Here is a 23,842-nt window from a genome sequence, read left to right as displayed (position 1 = left end):
AGTTGATAGCAATGGTGAATTGGTGGTTGCCGTGATAAACAACCGAGTTTGGTTTTATATCGATGTTCAGCTGAAGCATCGCTGTGGCTTGTGTTTTCATTGGTTCTCCCTGAAGCGTTGAACGGAATAACATGTCATTTGTTCAGAATTTCGTCTGGAAAAAAATGTGTGTGTCTATTTTCGAGAGGTTTTGCTGCATTGTTAAATTTGATTATAAAATACATGTTAGTAAAATACAGGGTGTCTATCAGTCACGAAAAAGTCACGAAATGAGAAGACGGTCATGAAAGTCAAGAAAAAGTCACGAGTTTTAGGTTTTGGGTCACGATTTTTTTATCTACAAATGTACATACAGACTGGAACATTTTGTTCTACGAAATATCAAAATTCACCACCAAAGATGTCTATGGTCGGCTTTAGACGCTACCAAATCGCATGCATGAAAATTCGGCCAACTTCGCTCTTAAAAATGTTCCGAAATGTTATGGTTTGATAAAGAAAAGGTCACGAAAAAGTCACGAAATTTCATTTTGGAATTTTAGTAGATACCCTGAAGTAGGAAGGGATGTTCCAGCAATAAGGGATAAGAGGCACAGACATTATAATAGGTAGGTTTTAAATAGCGAATGGAATAACATAGCAACTCAAATGGTAATGTCAGATGAGCTTTTTTTATTATTTTATTTTATTTTATTTTATTTTATTTTATTTTATTTATTTATTTATTTATTCATTTTAGAATTATACTGTAGCTTCTTATTATATAAGCTAATGGCGGTTATAGGGAAGGGGATTTTCGGGATGAAGCCCCCAAATTCCGGAATTTCTATAGAAAAAAAGAAGCTAGTGTTAATCATATATATCCTTAAAATCTTCAAGCCCTCCACCTAAATTCCGAGATTAATAAAAACAATTCTTCTAAATTTGTTACTGATGTAAGATAAATAAATAGCTGTAAAGACAGGCACGTAGCCATAGAGAGGCAATGTCGAATAATGGAATGACAGTGACGAAACTTCACTTAGTAAAATTAATGCCCCCTCCACCCTGAAACCTGAAGACATACCTGCTTTTGATTTTACTGGGAAATGATTTTCTCGCCCGGGTGCTGAAAGAGGATACTTGAAACTGAAATTAAAAATTGAAAAAAGGTAAAAGTCTTTGATTTCTTGATAGGGATGGACAATAGATGAGACTCAAATATTTTTTGACAAACACGAGACGAGACTGGTATTTCTCATGCCTCGTCTAGCGTCTATACTGGTTTATAAACTGTTTGGTCATTTCAATTTCAAAATGTGGTTTTTCAGCGACTTTTATACACTCAGGGAATAATTTCACACACATCAAAGCAATGTTTCTCCTCAAACTGAGAACTTACAGCGAGAATGCGACCTCTTCGCTATGTGCGCCCTTCATCCATCGCGACTTAGACATCGAAGTAGCGACCGCGACGTAAACCTCGATCCCGATCGCGATTTGTCTTCGGTATGTCTTCTAAAAAGTACCCTAAAAAGTAAATGAATAGTTACTGGGCATAAGGAAAAATTTTCTGAATTTAATGCTGCAGTAGTTTCTTTATTTTTTTTACGTTTACAATTTCTGTTGTAAAAATAGATATGTCCAGAGAGTATTCTGCACACCCCAACACCCCTAATACTCCACCAAATTTCTTTACACACACCCATGGGCGAAGAAATATTGTTTTCTTTAAATTTGTGTAAAAATGTATATCATTATTTATTCTGGGTGCACGCACACCCTCTTTTATTATGAACACCCCTCTAAGTAAAAGATTCTGGTGTTCTTACCGATTGTCATGTGATACTACCGTGAATACCGAGATAGTATCAAGTAAGTCAGCCTCATTGCGACTCTCTTACATATTCTTTCACTTATTACAGCTATATTAAAAATACAAAACCAGAGGATAAATTTTGCCCTCTCTTGGGAAAATCCCATAGATATATTTTTCATTAAATCAAGTCAGGAAAACAGAATGTATACTAGTGCGTACTGCATCGATGACTGCTTACGAAGGTTTGCTTTCTAACTCAAATAATTCAATGGAAAATATGTCATCCATCTTCCATGAGTTCCTTAAAGTTTGTGATTGCCTCATCATCATTTCATTTTGTCTGCAGTCGATAACGATTTCAAGCTGTTTGATTATACCTTTCATAAGTAGCTACTTACGATGTTCTCACTAGCGTACATTATTATTTTCAGTCTTGAATTCTTTTCAAAACGATACAGCTGTTAAGAAATCTTTGAGCCAACGAATTCACATCAATGTGCATTTCATTATGTCTTACAATTATAAACTTATGAAAACATAGATCTTTTGTATTTCTAGTAAAAGTCTAACCCAATTTGATCATTACAGACCCCTTCCTAATTAAAAAAAATCGAGGGAGATACAAGATGGCCGACTTCAAGATGGCTGCCATGATAAGCATATCTTAAATAGATGTCTACTTCCTCCCGGTGTAGGTTAATGTGCTTTTGTTTTTCATCCCTTCACCCGTTTTAGAAATAAAATTAAATTTTCAAACTTGAAACACATGGCTTATTCTGATTAATCAAGTTTTCGGCCACTGCGGCGTCTTTATGGATGGAAGCACTTTAAATTTTGCTTACGCTCGTTTCTTTCCATTCCACACTTCTCTGCCAAATTTGGTCAACAAAATCGAGTTCGACATCGATAGGCTTTGTTGTAAGAGAAGAAAACTGAAATATTGGTACGGAACCTTCTTGAAAAATTGCGAGGCACAAGGGTGAAATATGTATTTTGAAATTCATTCACTGTCTGCATTGCCATTTGAGTTATTTCTCTGAAAAATTAGCTGCTATAAGCAATTAACAGGGTGAGCGTTTTCACCAGAACATTTTTCAGATGGAGAAACGTTATAAAGGAAAATAGGTATAACCACTGAACCAGTATTGGTTCTACATATATATTGGTTCTACACACCTTGGTGCGCGTTAGCTGCAAACGTGGGGCCCCGCAAAAAGTTTCCAATCGGGCCCCGCACCACCTAAGGCCGGCCCTGCCTCGTAGTGTCCAAACGGCCAGTGATTATTGGCTGTGCTCATTAAGACTTTTTCTCACAATCACAATGGTTACAACATATCGCAATTTCAGCCAATTTTACCGAAATACAGGCCATCAATATTTTCGGTTACTTTCAAGAAAGTGGCCTGGTTGTGGCCAAAGGTCAGTGACTAATGGTTGTGCCTATTAAGAGCTTTTCTTAGAATCACCACATCTACAACATTTCACAGTTTCAGTCATTTTTACCGAAATCCAGAATATCACCATGTTCCGTTACATTCAAAAAAGTCGCCCTGTAGTGGCCAAAGGTCAATGAATAATGGTTGTGCCTATTAAGACTTTTTCTTAGAATCACCACATCTACAACATATCACAGTTTCAGTCATTTTTACCGAAATCCAGAACATCACCATGTTCCGTTACTTTCAAAAAAGTGGCCTAACGGTCAGTAATTATTGGTTGTGCCCATTAGGACATTTTCTCAGAATCACAATATCTACAACATATCACAGTTTTAGTCATTTTTACCGAAATCAAGAATATCGCCATCTTCGGTTACTTTCAAAATAGTGGCCTCGTGGTGGCCAAACGATCAGTGATTAGTGGTTTTGCCCATTAAGACCTTTTCTCAGAATCACAATATCTACAAAATATCACAGTTTCAGTGATTTTACCGAAATCCAGAACATGGCCATCTTCGGTTACTTTCAAGAAAGTGTCCTCGTTGTGGCCAAACGGTCATTGATTAGTGTTTGTGCCCATTAAGACCTTTTCTCAGAATTACCACATCTACAACATATCACAGTTTTAGTCATTTTACCGAAATCCAGAAAGTGACTATCTTCGGTTACTTTCAAAATAGTGGCCTCGTGGTGGCCAAACGATCAGTGATTAGTGGTGGTGCTCATTAAGAGCTTTTCTCAGAATCACAATATCTACAAAATATCAGTTTCAGTGATTTTACCGAAATCCAGAACATAGCCATCTTCGGTTACTTTCTAGAAAGTGGCCTCGTTGTGGCCAAACGGTCATTGATTAGTGTTTGTGTCCATTAAGACCTTTTCTCAGAATCTCAATATCTACAACATATCACAGTTTTAGTCATTTTTACCGAAATCAAGAACATCGCCATCTTCGGTTACTTTCAAAACAGTGGCCTCGTAGTGGCCAAACGATCAGTGATTAGTGGTTGTGCTCATTAATACCTTTTCCCAGAATCACAATATCTACAACATATCACGGTTTCAAGCAATTGCTATGAAATCCAAAATAACGTTAAGTTCTGCTGTTGCCAAAAATGTGGCTCTGTAGTTGCCAAACGGTCAGTGATTGGTGGTTGTGATTATTGAGACTTTTTCTCAGGATCGCAACACCTACAACCCATCAAGTTTTACTGATTTTCATTGAAATCCAGAATATCACTATTTTTGGTTGTTTTCAAAAAAAGTAGCCCTGTAGTGGCCAAATATCAGTGTTTGGTGGTTATGGCCATTAGGACCTTTTCGGAATCACAATATCTACAACATCACGGTTTTAGTATTTTTGTCCAAAATCTCGAATGTCGTTTTCTTCGGCTTTTTTTTTAAGAAAGTGGCCTCATGGTGGCCAAACGGCCAACGATTTTTGGTTGTGTCCATTGAGACTTTTTCTCAGGAACATAATATCTACAACATAACACGGTTCCAAGCAATTCCACCGAAATCCAATTTCCATAAAGATTGTTCGGAGTCCTTTCTCATTTGGAAGGAGCATTGCCTCTGCAAAACTTCTCTGTGAAAAACTTCAAAACCCGTATTTTGTACTTTGAAGTCATCTTTGCATCGGCAGAGTATCGTTCCTTTAATTTGGTCCTTTTAAATCAAAGGTACCCTTTTTTAAAAGGGACCCTTTGCCTCCTTTAACCTGTTCTCCGAAAGAAACAAAAAAAAAACATGTTTGCATTTATTTTCGGTCTAGTATATATGTGCCAAGTTTGAAGAAAATCAGATGAATAGAAATCCTTGTGAAGCTATCTCCTTTATAGTTTCACTTTTTGGACTTGACAAGTCGTTTGTCCCGAAGTCCTCAATTTCTTTATTACCTCAAATTGCATTGTAAATAAATGCACTTGCAAATTTGCAATATTATATACTGTAATTTCTTAGCCGATACAATTTTCTGTCCCCGAAAAACAAGAAAGCACCCGTCAAAAGCAATTCCTCGAACTTTCCCCTAGAATTTATCAGAAGAAAGTTTTTTGTTCCTCTCTCTCAGAGATTTGCATCCCTTTTACCTTTAGGGCCACTCATTGACAAAAGGTACTCACATGACCGCTATATACAGACATGCTCTTAGGTAGGTCAGAGATTGGGAAAGTAGACGATTTTTAATAATAATAATAATAATAATAATAATAATAATAATAATAATAATAATAATAACTAGGAATGCAATGGATATACCCGATTGCAATGAAATGAGCTGAGCGAGCTTAAACTAAGTAATCAGGAAGGGTGTTTCGGTGATTATTCCTCGATGGTACATCGGATTTTTGATTTCGACCTATGTTGTCACTCAGCACGACATACTCTATCAGCATGCTAAGTTTGGTTGAGATCGGCCAAACGGTCTAGGAGGAAGCGTTTTTCGGTGATTATTCCTCGATGGTACATCGGATTTTTGATTTCGACCTATGTTGTCACTCAGCACGACATACTCTAACAGCGTGCTAAGTTTGGTTGAGATCGGCCAAACGGTCTAGGAGGAGTTCGCGGACAACCAAACGGCTAACCCGAGTATAAGAGCTTCGCTTCGCTCAGCTCAATAATAATAATAATAATAATAATAATAATTATTATTATTATTATTATCATAACAATTAGGTTTACAACTAGGGTTCCATCTCTTTATCTTGTATGAGAGGCCCGCTAGTCAGCTAAGCCATTGGTGTTCCTTATTCTGTGTTTCTCTCTCTTTCTGTGTCGTGTGGATGTTTGTTTTGGGGTGTTAGGCTTTTATATTAAACCTTTACATTATATAATCTTTTTCTTTTTTACGAGATTTTCTTTTGGAAAAGGAAAGAAACTGCTTTCCTCTTATGTGTGTTTCTTACCAGTCACCTTGTTTGAACTGCTTAGGTAAGATGATTTTGTAACTTTTATGTCATCCATTGCCATCACGATAATAAAATGGTAAGTCTTAACAATTTATTTTATTCTCTTATTTGCAGTTTGCCACACTGATATATTTGTAACAAAATTGAGGTTTGGTCCAACGCCTTTCGAATGTGCAACCAACCCAAGCGCTAAGCTTTTTGGGTTGCCTGCTATTGCAGGAAAGGGAGAATTGCAGGTGGTAATGCACTTTTGGAGTCGTGTATACAAATCTCCTGCCATAATCTTTGATTGATCGGAATCAAAACACATCAAACAATTGCACAAATCGTGTGCAATTCTTTGGTATCTTCTCAACCATTATGTCTTTGCCATTCGTCATGCAACTTGCAATGGACAATTTGTCTGTGAATGGACTCCAGTGATCAAGCAATAGCAAGTTCAAACCATCAGGCTTTGCCATGGGAGAGAATACTTAACGCGTTGAAATGTGCATCCACTCATTTTCTCATATAAACTTCCAAGCTGAATATCTCGAACAATTCTCAACGTACAGGAGTTTTATTACCTGTTGTAATCAGCATGAATTGATCCTTCAAATGATATGCTTATTTCTTTGCAGCCGAGCGCTTTCTCCCGAACTTCCCTTTGCTTCAGACCATCATATCCATTAAATAATACAATAAAACATTAATATAAACAATGAAATGTGCAAATTGTACATATAACAGAAAAGACAATCCCTTTATAAACATCCAAGTGTATGTCGTTCCACTTAGTGAGCAACTTTGTAACTTATAGGATGCCATATAAATTTGCTGTGATGATTACTAATTTAATCCCTACTAAATTAACTAATAATCATAAATTTAGTATGAGAGATTAATTCCTCTCTTTCCAAATACAGTTTATCCCAGGCTCGTGGCAGTCAGCACGCCGTCGTGGCAGTCAGCACCTTCATATTTGCAATGAGCGGCAGTCGTGGCAATCAGCACCAATAATTGGCTATGGCAGTCAGCACCCGTGGCAGTCAGTACCTATCCAAATGACCTCTGGTCAAAATATCAACAAAAACATCATTGTAAAGTTTATGGCCACCCCCAAAAAACTGGAACGGTGAGACAGATGTCGAAACAGGAAAACACGTGTGTCATCATTTCAAAAGTACAATGATTGAAAGTAAATATTTGTCCTAGGGTCCTCCACAGGGTCGCAGACAGGGTCCTACTCAAAATGTTCAAATGGCAAAGGAGGTCAAGTAGCATATCGTTGGAAACCTGTTGGGAAATGAAAGAAGATGGAGCAAGTCGCGAGTCCCTAAAATTACCCTGAGCAAAATGGGGGTACATCCTCATTTCGATTCTCCGAGCGCATTCCCTTTCTATTTTGCAATCGGCACTTGTTGTCATTGTGAGACACTTGCACGTATTCGCTGTTCGTGTTGCAAGAAAATTTTTTGTTTGAATCATTTTTACTTGATAATCCAGACAACGAGCGTAAGTACCACTATTGTATATTATAAGTTAAATAGTCAGTTTTATACTCAAGGATGTCAAGTTATTTCTTGTCGTTTCTTCATTTCTTAATTTGCTTTTACATTATTATATTTCTTTATTTATTTAGACATTACGGGACCCTAAGAGCAGAATCTCTCAGTAGAGGTATATTCTTTCTTTCCGTAGAGTACAAAAATTAAAGTGAAACCAAACGAAAAACTCGACTACAAAAAGAAGAACTAAAACGCAAGATGTTTGCACAGTATCGTCATAGAGCGTCCAGACTTGTTCCTTCTGCTTTCATTTAACAACAGCTTTCCAACGATATGTTACTTGACCCCCTTCGCCATTTGAAAATTTTGAGTAGGACCCCGTCTGCGACCCTGTGGAGGACCCTAGGACAAATATTTTTACTTTCAATCATTGTACTTTTGAAATGATGACACACATGTTTTCCTGTTTCGATATCTGTCTCATTGTTTCAGTTTTTTTTGGGGGGGGGTAGCTATAAATTTTACAATAATGTTTTTGCTGATATTTTGGCTGGAGGCCATTTTGCACGGGGTAATTTTATACAGTCGAGACTTGTTCCGTCTTCTTTCATTTGCCAACAGTTTTCTAACGATATGCTACTTGACCCCCTATCTATTTGGAATTTTTGAGTTGGACCCCTCCTGGGACTCTGCGGAGGGCCCTGGGACAATATTTTTTCCTTTGATACTTTGTACTTTTAAAAAGATCAAACATGTGTTTTCTTGTTTTGGCATCTGTCTCACCGTTTGCGATTTCTGGGGGTGGTACAGGATTTCCTGGATACCCTGTATATTCATATAACTCGCACAGTGTATGCATTCGGAAAATTTTTATTACAGTTTCGTAATAGGCGTTATTAGTGCTTTCAATTGGTGTATAAACCATCTTTCATTTCGATATATAATCTCCCTCTCTTCCCTTGTAAGGTGACATATCGATGTTCAAAGGTGGTACGTGAAAAAGCGACAGAACTTTCTTGGTTACCTTTATAATATAGAATTAATATGGTTACAAGAAATAGGGAAAGATAAATGATGGATTAATTTATTATGAAAGCTAACTTTCTTATATCAACTACTGCAAAGAGAAGTCACAATAAATTAACTATCATAGCAGCATTTTACAGTTTTTTGTTTTTATTTATTTATTTGGGTAAGCAAAAGCAATGGATGAATCAATACAACGCATTGACACATGAAATACACCAGAACAAAACTGTTAAAACATTAGTGTACAGTTGCCAGACACCAGAATAAAACTGTTAAAACATTAGTGTACAGTTGCCAGTAAAATGTATGCGTTCTTTTCAATACTATCAAGTAAACTTGAATATAGTTTTCTTGACAGAGAGTGCTTTTCACCATATTACAATACAGAAACCAGTATTCAAACTGACCAAGTTATTGGCAAAAAAAACAATTTAAGAGAAGTAGACCACTTTAAGTGGCCACTATATTTCTCGATCCAAATTGGATTTAATAGTACAGTACAACCCCTCAAATCCGAACCCCGGAAATCCGAAAACCCGGCAAATCCGGACATGTTCTCAGGAAAAAAAAAACTACAGCAGGAAAATGAAAAAAAAAGATTTAATCATACAAATTTAGATTTTTTTAAAGGTTTTAACATTTTTAGACTTAATGCTTATTCAAAATCATTATCTAATTATATTCTTACAAGAAGACAGTTATAGATATGCGACAATCATTTTGGACATGAGTGTACACCCGCCAGTCAAGGTCACTGCCCTTTCGACCACTGGGCCACCCTGTCTAGCCTCAGTCGTTGTTTTACCGCTAATTCAGTGACGAAATAAGTACGTAATATTATTTCCCGGGTAATCCGAACACCCCGAAATCCGAACAGGCTTCAGCCCCAATTAGTTCGGATTTGAGGGGTTGTACTGTATATACTTTAATTGAAAAGTTATATATATATATATATATATATATATATATATATATATATATATATATATATATATATATATATATATATATATATATATATATATCGATTCTAAAATTTTGTCATTTTGAATCAAACAAGGATATATAGTTGTTGCCTGAACGAAATTGCTGTTCTGGTGAGAAGGAATGAAGGAACTCCTTCTCAAGCAGCAAAAGTAAAATAAGTTAACACATAAAATTAAAATAATCGAAAAAGCTAGTTATCTTTGTTTTTCTTGGCTATGTTAGCGACATAAGTACCGATCTTGCAACTACAATAAGCAAAATAGAAAAATCTCTAGATTTCTAAATGTAATTTCACAATGAAATTGACGAGAATTATTTTTTATAAAGCGTTTTCAAAAATCTTAAATTAGTTTGTCAGTAATAGTTGTATTATTTACGACGTCCTTACCTCTCCGGAACTTAGTACATTATTTATATATTCCAGAAAAGATTCCTCTTTCACCTCGTTGTCAGTGAATATAAAACTCAAACCTCTTCCTACAAATCCAGTTTCTCGATACATAACTTTCAAGTCCTCCAACAAATTATTATTACTGTATGCTCTGTTAAGAAAAGACACACAATCAATACTTTCTTAAACAGTAATTCAGATATTTCTATACGAAAAATGATTTTTAAAAAAGCATATTTGATCATTTTTAAAATTCTGCTTTCTCAAAATTTGTTTGTGATTTCTTTTGCACTGAAAATATTGCATTTTATTTTTCATTACACCTAGACCCTAATCTTACAATTTAAATCACTTTGAAATTAGCGGTTTGTGAAAATATAGACGTTCTAGCATTCATGAGCTTTCTAGAACTTAATCAAATGGCATAAGGATTACCCTCTAACACCCAAAGCAAGGGGAGAAAGAAGGTGAGAACAATATGGCCATGCCCATGTGACCAGAAGACCCAAATTTACAGTCTTCTGTTAGTTTAATTGAATTATTATTTTTTTAAAAAAAAACGAATTAATTAGAGACGAACATGAGAGATTTGCATAAATTCAATGTTAGGATCTTTTGAGCTTACAAGAGAAGAAGTAGCTGGTGCATTGTTAAGGGAATCAGACTAATTTTAAGAAGTCATTAAAAATTATAAGGTTCTCAAAACACATAACTATGACTTATGAGATCCTGATTTTTTAGTAAGTATTTATGTTATATACTCATATTTTCAGCAACCTTTTCTTCTGTTCTATATCAATATTTCCAGTTACAATTTTTATTTTCTTACCAATGCTTTCTTCGCTCTTCTGCTGAGGTTACGGTGGCTCAGTTGTACAGTGCTTAGTTCTGGTGTGTGGGGTCCGTGGTTTGACCCCCGGCCAAGTAAGTTTATGGTGAACAACATCATTTCTGTGGATTTTCTCGAAGTACTCTAATTTCTTCCCACTTTCTCATTCTACCATTCTTCCATCATCATTCACTTGCCTTAATCATCGTCTCCCTTAGTCTAGAGGGCATATATGAGTGTGACGTTAAACTGAAATATTTCATTTTCTTCTGAACTATTCTGGATTTTACATCTTGTTTGCACATACTGTCGCTAGCTATTTTACTCGCAAACTAACAAAATGTGCCTCTCCAAAACCCTTTCCGCTAGGTGGCCAATTTTGATCTTCCTTTTCCTTGTTGTTTCCTTTTTCTAATGTGATAAATTTAGTTTTGCTCTTGTTGATCTTCGTGCTGAATTTGCTGCTAAGCATCTCTTGCATTCTATTTACATCTGCTTCTAATTGTTTCTTAGTGCCTGCCAATAGCGCGAGGTTGTTCTCAAATCTAAAAAATGAAAATGAAATTTTTGAGGTTTATGTCCCATGCTTATGCCGGCTAGGCTAAAGAGACGGTGATGATGAGAAGTGAATGGAAATGGTGGAATGAAGAAAGTGGGAAGAAACGGGAGAACCCCGAGAAACCCATGAACACGTTCCCTGCCTGTCCACCATAAAGTTCACTTGACGCGTGCTAGGATCGAATCAGGGACCCCAAGCACCAGAGGTGAACGCTCTACCACTGAGTTACCACGGCCCCTTTTTAAATTTAAGCATGTGTATTCTCCGACCATGAGCAGTGATACCTTGATTTTCTTGTTGTCCCAAAAATGCAGAGAATAAACAAAATTGATGACTGCGAGCATCCAAGACTGATTCCTTTCTGAATTCGCATTTCTCCTTTTCTCCTTCTACTTTAATTCTTGCTTTGTGTCCTTCATTCAAATTCTTGATTATTCTTTGCTCCTTATAGTTTATTCTTAGTTTCATTCCATTCCATTCTAAATTATCAAACGTTTCCTCCAAGTCCACAAATGTTATGTAAGTTGATTTTTTCAAGGGAATCATTTCTTCAATCAATTCTCTTAATGTAAGTATTGCTTCCCAGATTCCGGTATTTTTTCTCAAACCAAACAAATCCTCTGATAGAGATGTTGCCTTCCAATCTCTTAAATATCATTTATGTTAATATTTTTGAGAAATACGTCAGCATGTGGGTCATTTTTATATTCTCGGATGTCTCAGTACCTGCTGCTTTTCGTATTGTCACATCGTGTTTTTCTAGAATTTTGAGGGATCCTTCTCCTCTTCATATATATTGTTAATTAATTTATAGAGCATGCCCTAAATTTCTTATTCCACATATTTTATGATATCAGCACGACGATTTCACACGTTTCACCTCTCATAATCATTTGTACAGCTCAGATCTGAATATGAAGTCTCCTCTTGTCTTTTCTTCTATTTCTTCTGTGTTTCTTAATTCCTTGTCGTCTCCATAGAGCCTTTCCATACTTTTTAATTTTCGTGATTTGAAGTTGTTCTTAATGTTTTTATAAGCTACATCTACTCTGCCTGTGTTCATATCTTTTCCCATTTCTTCTCGTTTTTGTCTTATTCATTCCTTCTTGGCAAGTCTGTAATTCCGAATTATCTGACTTCTTATTCCCATCTACTGCTCCTTAAACACTTCCAATTATCCTTAGTAGTATTGTTGTTATCGGTATTTCTTAAGTTTCTTCTTTCGGCCATTATTTACAGAATTTCGTTGGTGATCCAGTCTTTCCCTGCTATTTTCTCTTCATTACCTAGTACTGTATTCGTGATAACATTGCAGATGTAGCATGAAAAATTAGGTCACCAGAATAACAAACAGGTGGTTAAAATTTTAAAAAAGTGTGGGGTTGAGGTTTGTGATGTAGATTATTTTTGTGAAGCATGTGTAAAAGGAAAACAGCATAGAATGTCCTTCGCCAAAAGTGAAACAATCACAACAAGGGTGGGGGAAATAGTTCATGCAGATTTGTGTGGACCAATGGAAGAGGAATCTATTGGTAGTTCAAGATATTTTCTTCTGTTCAAAAATGATCTATCCCACTATCGAACAGGGTATTTTCTTAAAAGCAAGAATCAATTGAAACCATTTTTAGTACCTTTTCTGAACAAAATTGAAAATGAATCTGGATAAAAGGTAAAGATTTTAAGAACAGATAATGGGTTAGAATTCGTGAACCGTGAAGTGAAAGAAATTTTAGCTTCGCGTGGAATAATTCACCAAACAAGTGTAGCTTATACACCCGAGCAAAATGGTAAGGCGGAAAGAGAGATGCGCACTATTGTGAAGTCAACGACAATCATGTTGTGTGCAAAATCCTTAAATAAGGAACCCAGCTCTAAATGCTGCTGTATATATTTTAAATATAACAGGAACTTCACAGGAAACGGGAGAGACACCAGCTGAAGTATGGTTCAATAAAAAAATATCAGTAAAGGACTTGTCTCGTTTCAGTGTTTTCGGAACTGAAGCATGAACACACATACCCAAAAGCAAGATGTAACATTACTTTATAAATAATTTAATGTATGCATCTCGTACATTTCTAAATTTCGTCACTGGGTTAGAAAAAAAACATTATCGATTATTAAAAGATAAAAAAATATGTTAGTTACTGAATAAAAACAGTATATATGTTAGCAGTATATGTATTGACAAAAAATATCCTTAGCGCAACGGTATCATTCTAGATTATCCAGGAACATGCAGCAGTGACACTTCCAATGATGACTAAGATTATAGAGAATATGATATAAACAAATTCAAATTTAAAAAAAAAAAAATAAATTTTATTGAAGTTAACTGTATTACTGAAGTCACAATTGTTGAAACTGGGACAACATATAACATAAAAATTGAGATTCATTATATTTTTGATGTCCTGTATACATACGGTAACTCATTGTAAATTAACTTGCAATATTTTGTAACGAAGTAGTTCATGACATTTAAATTATGTACAATAAAGCTAATATTGTTTTATTATCCTCTTATTAATCTCCTTATTAAGTTGTTGACAATTGATAGGGAATACGTAACTACACTACTTACTCTGGATGTTCTTTGAATTCCTAGCATATGAATTATACTCTATGCTTGGTCCCTTATGAAAAGTTTTTTCTTACATGTGTTCTATGTGCGTAATGGCATTATTAACAAAGTTCTAGTGACAGGGTTGAAACGTAAATTCAACATTATTGTTATTCTTTTACGGATTATACAATGACCTAGTCATATTTCCAGGTACATATATTTATCTGACGACGGGGTTAATCATATTCCCTTCTTAATGAGGATTACATCTCACTATTATCAATACTACATAGTTCATTTTCTTATGCAAGTTTCTTCAATAATTATAGTATTGGACTCAGCCACAAAATTCAGCATAGTACAGACCAATAACAACATAATAATACTTAACCTAATCTAACGTTACCTACCCTAATCCTATAATTGATATATTCATTAGTGTTGATAACTATGCATATATTTAAGGACCAAAGCATAGGCATCATCCAGATTGAGTACAGGGTAGCAAATGAGATATTCTTATTTGTTTAGTCCCGTATTCATTTAACTGATTGCGTTATGATTATTAGCTTCCAGCTAATCACAACTGCCTAAGAGTGTTTTTATTAATTGCTTAAACGCTATCAGTCTTCATATCATATCATATCGAAATTCTAATTCATATCGAAATAGAGTGCATAAATAGTTCATTTTAACTCAAATATTTACATAATCCAAAAGAAGTCATATTCCACGTCTGGTTAACTATAAATTTCAATAATAAAGATGGATCCAACATTTGAAGCAAAACAAGTTAGGACACGCCCCCCTCATAGCTTGTCTGTGTTTGTGTGACAGGACGAAGACAAATTACTTACTCATAATAATGCATTATAACTTCAATGTAATCAGAACGGATATACTGACAGTCACTTATAAAAATAAAAATCTAATTAAGTTCATTGGGGAATAATAACACAGGGCTGCAAATTGAAAAAAAGTTCGTGTTGTTTTTTGATTAATAGGTGAACTTAATTCTTTGTTCCTAGCTGATTACGAATAATGAGTTCGTTTTTCCCTGTCACGTAAGGTTTTCTTACAAATCAATGTCAAAATTTGGGCCTTCTTCCGTATCAATACTGCTTTATTCTACCTTATTTCTTATCTTCTATCAGACTAAAGAGCTTATTATGCTAAATATCTGAACATGTTTTGTTTAATGTGAATGCAGATGGACAAAGAAAAGAACATAAGATTCTCTACACATACAGATTACTACATATATACATATAATTTGGAAATATATACATAAATATATACGTTGTAAAATGGAAATCAACACAGTCATATAACATACTTATTTTTCATATCTTTTTAGCACGTTTTCTCTTATAAGCTTTCCTAATTTTCTTGTGATTTTCTTCTGAAGTTTCTCTGTGCAATGTGCAACAGTAGTGAGCCATCATGCTAACACTCCAAAGTGCCTGATACCTTTTCTCCATATCCCTTATGTCTTGGTAGAAACATTCGCCTTGTTCCTCACTTAATTCTCCGAGATTTGGTGGAAAGTAATCAAGATGAGAATGCAAAAAATGCAACTTGAGATTCATGTTGCAACCCAGTTCTTGAAATTTAACTAACATATTCTCAACAACTTCTCTGTAATCAGCACTTTTGTGGTTCCCCAGGAAGTTCACCACCACGCTTTTAAACGCTATCCAAGCATCCCTTTCAGCATTAGTCATTGTTGCCTCGAAGATTTTATCCTTCATTAACTTCCTAATGTCTGGGCCAACGAAGACACCTTCTTTCACTTTGGCACATGAAAGTGAAGGAAATTTGTTGCATATGACCTTGAAACATTCGCCTTCCTTGTCGAGTGCCTTAACAAATTGTTTCATCAATCCTAATTTTATGTGAAGAGGAGGCAGTATAACTTTCTCAGGACTGATTAAATTTTGTTGAATGATGTTTTTTGATCCCGCGTTCAGTGTTTTCCGTCATGACCACTGTTTCCTTCCCCAGTGGCAATTTCGTGCCCTACTATCCCACTCGCAGATGTAACATGGTATTTTTGTATAACCACCTTGTTGCCCAAGTGTAATGCTCAAAATCTTCAAATCTCCACACACCACCCAACCATGTACCTCGTATTTAATTTTATTAAGAATAAATTGCACATTGTCATATGTTTCTTTCAGTGACACAGAATGAGCAATAGGAACTGAGGGGAACTTATTTTCATTATATAACAGAACAAATTTTAAACTTGTTTTATTCGAGTCAATGAATAATCTCCAATCACTAGAAAGGCAAGGGAAATTTAACTTGATCAACAAACCTGACACATCACAACAAAACACGACAGAACTTTCTTTTGAGTTCCCGATATCTGTACCAGGAAAATGTTCCACAGACCAGCAAGTTATTTTCATTAAGTCTGGGACCAAGAAGTTCAACAGATTCTTTAGACAGATTTATGTCTCTAACTAGATCATTGAGCTTGCGTGAAGTGAGTGGTATAGGGTCACGAGATCTGCTAGGGGGGTTGTAAACTTCATCTTCTATTTCACTATTTTCCACTGAATGACTGTACGAACTAGGATCACTTACAAACTCAAGACTTGATGGAGGTGTCGGAACAGGCAAGTCTAGACCATGCAGCACAGGTCTCGTTGCAGAGGGAATATTGGGATACACTATATTTGTCTTGTTTCGAGATTGTATCCTACAATTTCACAGAACAGAAGTAGCAATCGTCGCTGTGGTTTTTGGGTTTTCTCCACACCATTTGTACTGCGAATGGCATAGATGACCGCCTTCCAGTGCTCCAGTTCCATAACGATTCCACATAAGATCTACACAGATTGTGTGGAGTCCACGATTTATCTTGATTTCCAAGTTCCATACGGAAGTATGCGAAATATGCCTTTCTTACAAAATCTGCAATTTTCTGTCTTTATTAGTGTGGAACAAATTCACCACAGGTGTAACAAAATAAATCTGGTCTATTCTTACAACCACGAAATGCCATGGCAACACAGTATTCAACGAACTACAAAAGATCAATAGCCGAAGATAATAACGCTTCATACTATTGAAAAATATCTAAGATTTGCAATAATTAAAAACGAAATTTATTTGAAATGAGATAACAAGGTTTGATATAGAAATATTTTAAACATTCATGCAGGCAAAATTTTAGTTAATTTAATTAAATTAAACTTCCTTACATATAAAACATATTCATTTTTATTACCGCCTGGATAATTTCACCACGTACTTGTGACATCTAGCGTCAATCAATTGAATTACGCTTAAACATGCATACCGCAATCAACATATATAAATCGTGAATTGTGAGAAATTCTTACGTGATATGAGAAAACTAGAGCCAGTTTCGGTTTCAGCATGTTCAAATACATATAAAACACCCAAAATTATAAAAACAACAGAACCTATGCGGCCCTGTGTAATCGACCAAGTGAAGCAGGATTTATTATAATGTCTCCTTTATTATGTTCGAATTTAGACGATAACTTATTTGAAGTGTCAATCTCATTACCTGTGTTCTCCTTACTAGGTACTTCTAAAATGCAGCATATATTTTCTGCAACCACTTTTTATTACTTTTCAGTTCTATTGTAGCTTCTTTTGCTACAAAATTTTAATTAATTTTGTGGGCACTTAATTGCAGGATCCTAGCTTCTTTAAATCTCCACATCGTAATCGCCCGTAAATCATCGTGCGCTCTCGGGAGCAGACTAATGTTTACATCTATAAACAAATTTTGGAGTACATTAATCCCATTAATTTTAATACTTAAATTCTTTTCTAATTAAAAGAAAACTACCCTCTCTATATTCATTTCTAATTACACGATTCTCATTTTGTCAAATTATTTATTCTTTCCACTCGCGTAGTCCATCCTGTTATCTGATTATAAACATGACTTGTTTTCGTTGAAGTTATGTACGATAAACCAAAGGATAAGTTTCAAAATACTACAAAACTGATTCAATTTACTCTCGTAATTCATCTAAAATGCAATATAAATTTATTATGCCTGTTATTTCTTAAACTTGCTGCTTTACTGCCGTGCATGACTAAATTTTTACATATTAAACATATCGGATTTAGGCCTAATACGTAATGTTTGTTTACATCCGTCACATTTAATTGTCATCATATTATACAAAATTCTATATTGTTCTACTTCGGTTTTTATACAAAAGAAAAGGCTATATTCCTCCTAAATTTTAATGTTGTTAATAATTACTGGTGTTTATGACAAAATATTTGCTTATTAAACTGAATTTTTATTACGCACTACTATTTACAATCGAGATGGCAATATAAGCCTAAACAAAACGAACATATTGTAAACATGTACCCTTGTACATAAATTCCGTATTTAAACGAATAATGTTTAAAAGTAAACAAGCAAAGATTAACAACAATACATACATTTAATAACAATTAATGAATGGACTGTTACGATTCGTGGAAAGCACGATCGTAACAAAGAGAGCTAAGTGGGATGAAAAAACTGAAAAAGGAATTTTCGTTGGATATGGCCTACATTGTAAGGGTTACCGTATATACTTTCCAAAAACAAAAAAGGTTGAGATTGCCAGAGATGTGATTTTTAATAATCAGACTTGTGAATTGCAGTCAGATCGGGAAGACAAAAAGTGGAGTAAAATCAAATTTCAAGAGAAGGAGAATGAAGAGTTAGAAGAAACGTCTAGCTTCCAACCTCTGGAAACAAATGAGACCTTTAGTGACTCAGGAAATGAAGACTCATCAGATAAAGAAAATAATGACTCAAGAGGAATCAAAAGGACCAGTATTGTTATTATAATTTTGTACTAGTAGTTATCTATACTGTGTATTGCGAATAGCTTTTTTGTATTGTAAGTTAGTGTAAGAAAGAAAATAAGTCTGGCAACTCTGGTTCAAGTATGGCGGCGTCCATGAACGTAATAAACGAGTGCTGAAGCAGAGATCCCGATTCGTTTTGATTGAAACGATTAAGTGTCGATTGGCCCAATAACCTTTACAGTAAGACACATGTAGAACCACGCATTAAAATGATAAAATATTAAATTTATTGTCTTACCTTGTTAATGTAATCTGAAAGGTCTTGTATCCTGCAATGAATGAGGCCAATTTTGTGAGGGACTGTTTTCCAGATCCTCCAACTCCCACCAACAACGCACTGCCTCTAGGTGTACGAACTATCCTTGATATAATCATTAAATGGATAAGAGCATCTTTAAAGAACACCATATCCATTTTCAGTCCTCTGCAGTTCTCATTGTAACCGTCCATATATTCGAAAACTTTATTTGTGACAAACTCGTAACTAGAAAAGTAACATATTACACATATAATTGATTTAATAATACTATATCTTTTACGTTGGCAAGTGTAAAATTATATCTGAATCAAGATTCCTAACTTTACATAGTGATGCGTCCATGTTAGAAATCCTAAGGTACTCACGCAACAATTTTTATAGAGGTAGTTGGTCGAAACTTCAAATTATATGTCCGTAGCTAAACTCCCTCTATAAAAATTGTTGCGTGAGTACCTTAGGATTCTTTAAACATGTATTTTTTGATAGGGCACATACTAGTTCGTAAGTGAAGACTTGACCCGACTACGGTAGGTCCCATAGTATTGGAGCTATGGGCCTTTAAAGTTCATTTTTTCATGTTTTCGGCAGCCTATAACTCCGAAATGACGGATTTCTGCACCCAGGTTGGTCTATACTTTTTGTCCTATCTTGGTGTCAGGAATCACCTCCAAACATTGTCGGTGTTGTTTTGAAATACCCAGTACATCGCATCAAGTGAAGTACTTGGAGGAGGATGGAAAAAATTTCCCTACTCTGGATAGTTTTATTTATGTCTTACGTTGAAAATACCCCCCCCAAAAAAAAAATTCTCACTTGATATGAGCAGTAAGTGAAAATTTTGCCTATGGAGACCACTTCGTATGACATTCGAGAAGATAGTTCTGCTCATATTATACGAGTAAATGCGATTATACGGAAATGGGAAAGTTCTGGTATTGATAATGTTACTTCTATAATGAAAATTCATTAATTTAAACTTCTATCAATTATTTAGCGAAATAATGTAAATACAGTGAAACCTCTCTAAAGCGGACAGCCGTGGGGAATCAATAATTGTCCGCTATAGAGAGGTGTCCGCCTTAGAGAGGTTTTGATATTTTCTTACGTAAACTAGTAAAGAAGGTAATATGCAATTAGTAACACTATTTTTGGATGAATCATGTATTCACGAATATTACCAAAATGTTACTGTACCTGTGTTGTCCTCTGCTGTCCAATACTCTATGTTCGAGGCACAAGATGGAAATAAGATGTTATAGCTCTCTGCACTTTACACTTATCAGTACTTACTACGTTTTCAGTATGTCGCTTTAATTTGTGGGTTAATTGCAGTCCAGTAGTGTCTTTTTTGTGACCATATGAGTACCCGCGGGCAAAAACTACCGAACTTGTCTTCTGCTTGGTTAGAGATTCCAGCGGGACAGTAGAATAACGCTTGCATTCCAAACGGCGGGCAACTGTCAATCACTTTTGTGTCTAAAACAGCTTGGGTGGGAGTGGAATGCAAGCAAAGGACATGAGAGTGTTGTTAAACAGAGACTCTTCGTCTGGATTGCTGAGTAGACAGTTGAGGAGGCAAAATGTCACAATGCTTTCTTGATGACACATGTATGAATTACTAAAAATGTAATTTTACAATACTTTTCAACTTATTTATAGAGAAACTGTCCGTAATACGGAGGTAAATAATACCTATAAAGGACAGAAAAGTCTGTCCGTATCCGTACTAGAGAGTGTCCGCTTTACAGAGGTTTCCCAATATGTTTTATCCTATTACAGTGTTTGGGGATTACAAAATATGTCCGTTACGGGAGGTGTCCGCTTTATAGAGGTGTCCGTTAGTAGAGGTTTCACTGTAAATATCTCAAAACCATTGACACATTATTTTAGAGGAATTAGTCCTAGAAGCGACAGTCCTATTAGCGACAGGAACTGTTATCTGTTCTATGAGCGACCGATTCATTTACATTGAGATGATGGAAGATGATATGATTCTCTCTCGTAAGATATGTTTACCTCTGGCGTTACTAGCTGTGAAACGTACAATAGTCAGTGATACTGTTCTTAAAATATATTTTCCCAAATAAAACTTATCTTAATTTTGACTTAAACTTTACATAAAATATATTAAATAACTTAACGAGACAACAGGGATGTTTCCGTGAAAAATATGTTCTTATGTAATTAATTATTGAAAATCCAATTGTAATATCCCCTTTATTCAAAAGCTCTGCTTTCTGTATTTAATTTACAGAAAGCTGTTTCAAGCTTGAGGGCAGTATTTCCGCCAGTGGCTTTCAATGGTTGTAGTTACTATTTTAATCAATGCACTTGGAGGAAAGTGCAGAATATCGGTATGGTAAGGGAATACAAGGAGGACGCTGAAGTCAAACTTCAAATGAGAAATGTGCTAAGGCTCCTGTATGAATGACAAGCTTCAGGAATTATAACTACTTTGTTGATATATGATTGGAGAATGCTCATATGAGCGTTGAAACATGGAACTGTTATCGAAAGAGGCACAGAACAAATATTGTAGTGGAGGGCTGGAATCATAAGCTTCACGCTGCCCTAGAAACAACACATCTGAGCCTCATATATCTAATAACTGCTCTGAAGAACGGAGCTTAGCAAAACGAACTTTTGTATGATAGACGGGTTCTGAATTTGGATTAAAAAAAGAAGGAAAGAGACAAAGTTAGACCACAGAATATCTTCCATTCGCATGAATACGAGCATACACTGGATATGAATAAGTGTTTGCGGTCACTTGCGTATGTGGAAAAGCTCCACCGTGTGTATGTGATAATTTTGACAGAACTGATCAGCATATGTTAATGAGTGTGACTGGAAAAAACTATGTATGTGTATATTTTATAATTTTGACAAGAACTGTTTACCGTATTTTTCTGTGTGATGAGTAGACTTCGGATTTTAAGGCAAATGCCTATTTTGTTCCCTTTATAGGAAGTAAAAAATACTTCGGATCTTTACGAATCATGAGGAATTAAGCCTATTAAAACACTTTATAAGTGCCCTAAAAATGCCTAAAATGGAGTTTAGCGCCTATTTTGGCCGTTTTGGCCTAAAAATGCCTAAAACTGCAAAAAATACAAAATTCCTGTATTTTTTAAATAAACTTTTTTTTTAGTGTTGAGTGAAATTTAATTGACAAATCTGAAGGCAGAGTGAGTGTGTTTGTCGAGGCTAATTTTAGTCTAACTCGTATGAAGAAGTGAAACGCAGAGGGTGGTTGTATGTAAAAAATTGTTTCTAAAAGTTGAGCTATTTCTGCTCAAGGTCAAGCCCATTTGTGAAAGACAAAGACAAACCATCCCTTTGCATCCTGCAGACACTGTACTGAAAGATCTCTATCTCTTTCTGTCTGTCTCTCTTTCCCCAGGGGCAAAACCAAAGCTATTGCTAAGTGCATATCGCAGTAACCAATATTCCCCTCCCTGCCGTTCTGCATTCTTGGAACTATTCCACCTTTTCTCTTCTGTAGCGGCTCACTTCAGCTCTTCTGTGATCCGTTCAGCTCTCTGGAATTTGGACAATAGTTTACACACACACAATCACAAATCAACACACAGCTCTATTGAAGCAAGAATCTCTTCGGGTCTTCGCTTTCAATATTTGGGAAAAACCAAAGTCCACGAACAGAAACGATTCATGAAGTGACGCGGTTCAGTTGACTGGAGTATCCATCCATGTATCATTTTCGGGTCAGTGCAGTGATTTATCTTAAACACGTAGTTCAAGAACGATACATCGTCTCTACAACGCATGAACAATTGGACTCAACGGCTTACAGCCCAGTCACAGATCTTGAGGATTCTTAAAAAGAAGTTTTGTATCATACGCAACAATGCCAAAGGAGAAGTCTTCAAAAAGTACCTTGATTCGCCAGTGGTTGCAAGAATTTCCAGATCTAACATACGATGGAAGAATAATCTTTTGTCCATTGTGCAGCAAGCAGGTAAGAAAAGCTATTTTTATTTACAGAATTTATAAATTTAATTAAATCAATTGTACACCCCCCCCTCCTTGTTTCTGTATAGCTAGCTAAAGTAAAACCTTTATCAATGGGAGGTTAACTATTTTAAGAGACAACGTTACTGAGCTGCTGAACTCGTGAAAATCTAATTTACATGGAATTTAGATCAGTTAAGAAAAAACATAAAAATAATCCTGTAACACAGGAAAATCTTTAAAATGTAAAGACTTCTAGCAGCCTGCTTAAATGAAATATATGAACGATGGTTTTGAAAGTGCTAATGGAAGAAAGTGTCTAGACTTACACATTCAACAGTTTTAGGGATTCTCGGGGATCTTGAGAAAAGCGGACATGGCATTCTCGGTTCTTTCCGAAGGACTCCCCCCCCCGAAAAAAAGCGGTAAAGGTTAAAAACAATGTAAGTTAAAGTTGACATATTGTGTCAGTAACTCCAAAAGGGGTCCTCTTTTCGGAGAAAAATGTTTAATGCCAGCAATTACTCGACAGTTTCAGGAGCTTAAGAAAACATATTTTTGCTATCTCGTTTTTCAAAAGAAAAAAAAAAATACGAAAGAAGTTAAGAAAGGCGGGATTCAATTTTTTTTAAATGCCAACAGTTCCAAAAGTTTGAAAGAAGAAATGTGCAATGCCAATATTGATTATCTTTAAAAAGTTAAGGAAACTGGATATATCCTTTCATCCCGAAAATATCTAAAAACGAGGATT

At 35.4% G+C, this 23,842-nt stretch overlaps 1 protein-coding gene across 1 annotated transcript in view; it reads right to left on the bottom strand.

Moving 5' to 3' along the window:
• The window catches only part of kl-3 (dynein heavy chain 8, axonemal kl-3), a 555,080-nt gene that overhangs the window by 194,943 nt on the left and 336,295 nt on the right, over positions 1 to 23,842 (bottom strand). Inside the window, exons 41-42 of the mRNA XM_081731423.1 lie at positions 19,099 to 19,344; positions 10,041 to 10,194 (exon numbers count right to left, since the gene is read on the bottom strand). Of these exons, the coding sequence (XP_081587549.1) occupies positions 10,041 to 10,194; positions 19,099 to 19,344 (400 nt within the window). The remainder of the gene's footprint in view (positions 1 to 10,040; positions 10,195 to 19,098; positions 19,345 to 23,842) is intronic.

The sequence above is a fragment of the Thermobia domestica genome, chromosome 11 (assembly GCF_964235325.1).
Source record: "Thermobia domestica chromosome 11, izTheDome1.hap1.1, whole genome shotgun sequence".
NCBI lineage: Eukaryota > Metazoa > Arthropoda > Insecta > Zygentoma > Lepismatidae > Thermobia > Thermobia domestica.
This window is presented reverse-complemented; position numbering and strand designations above follow the sequence as displayed.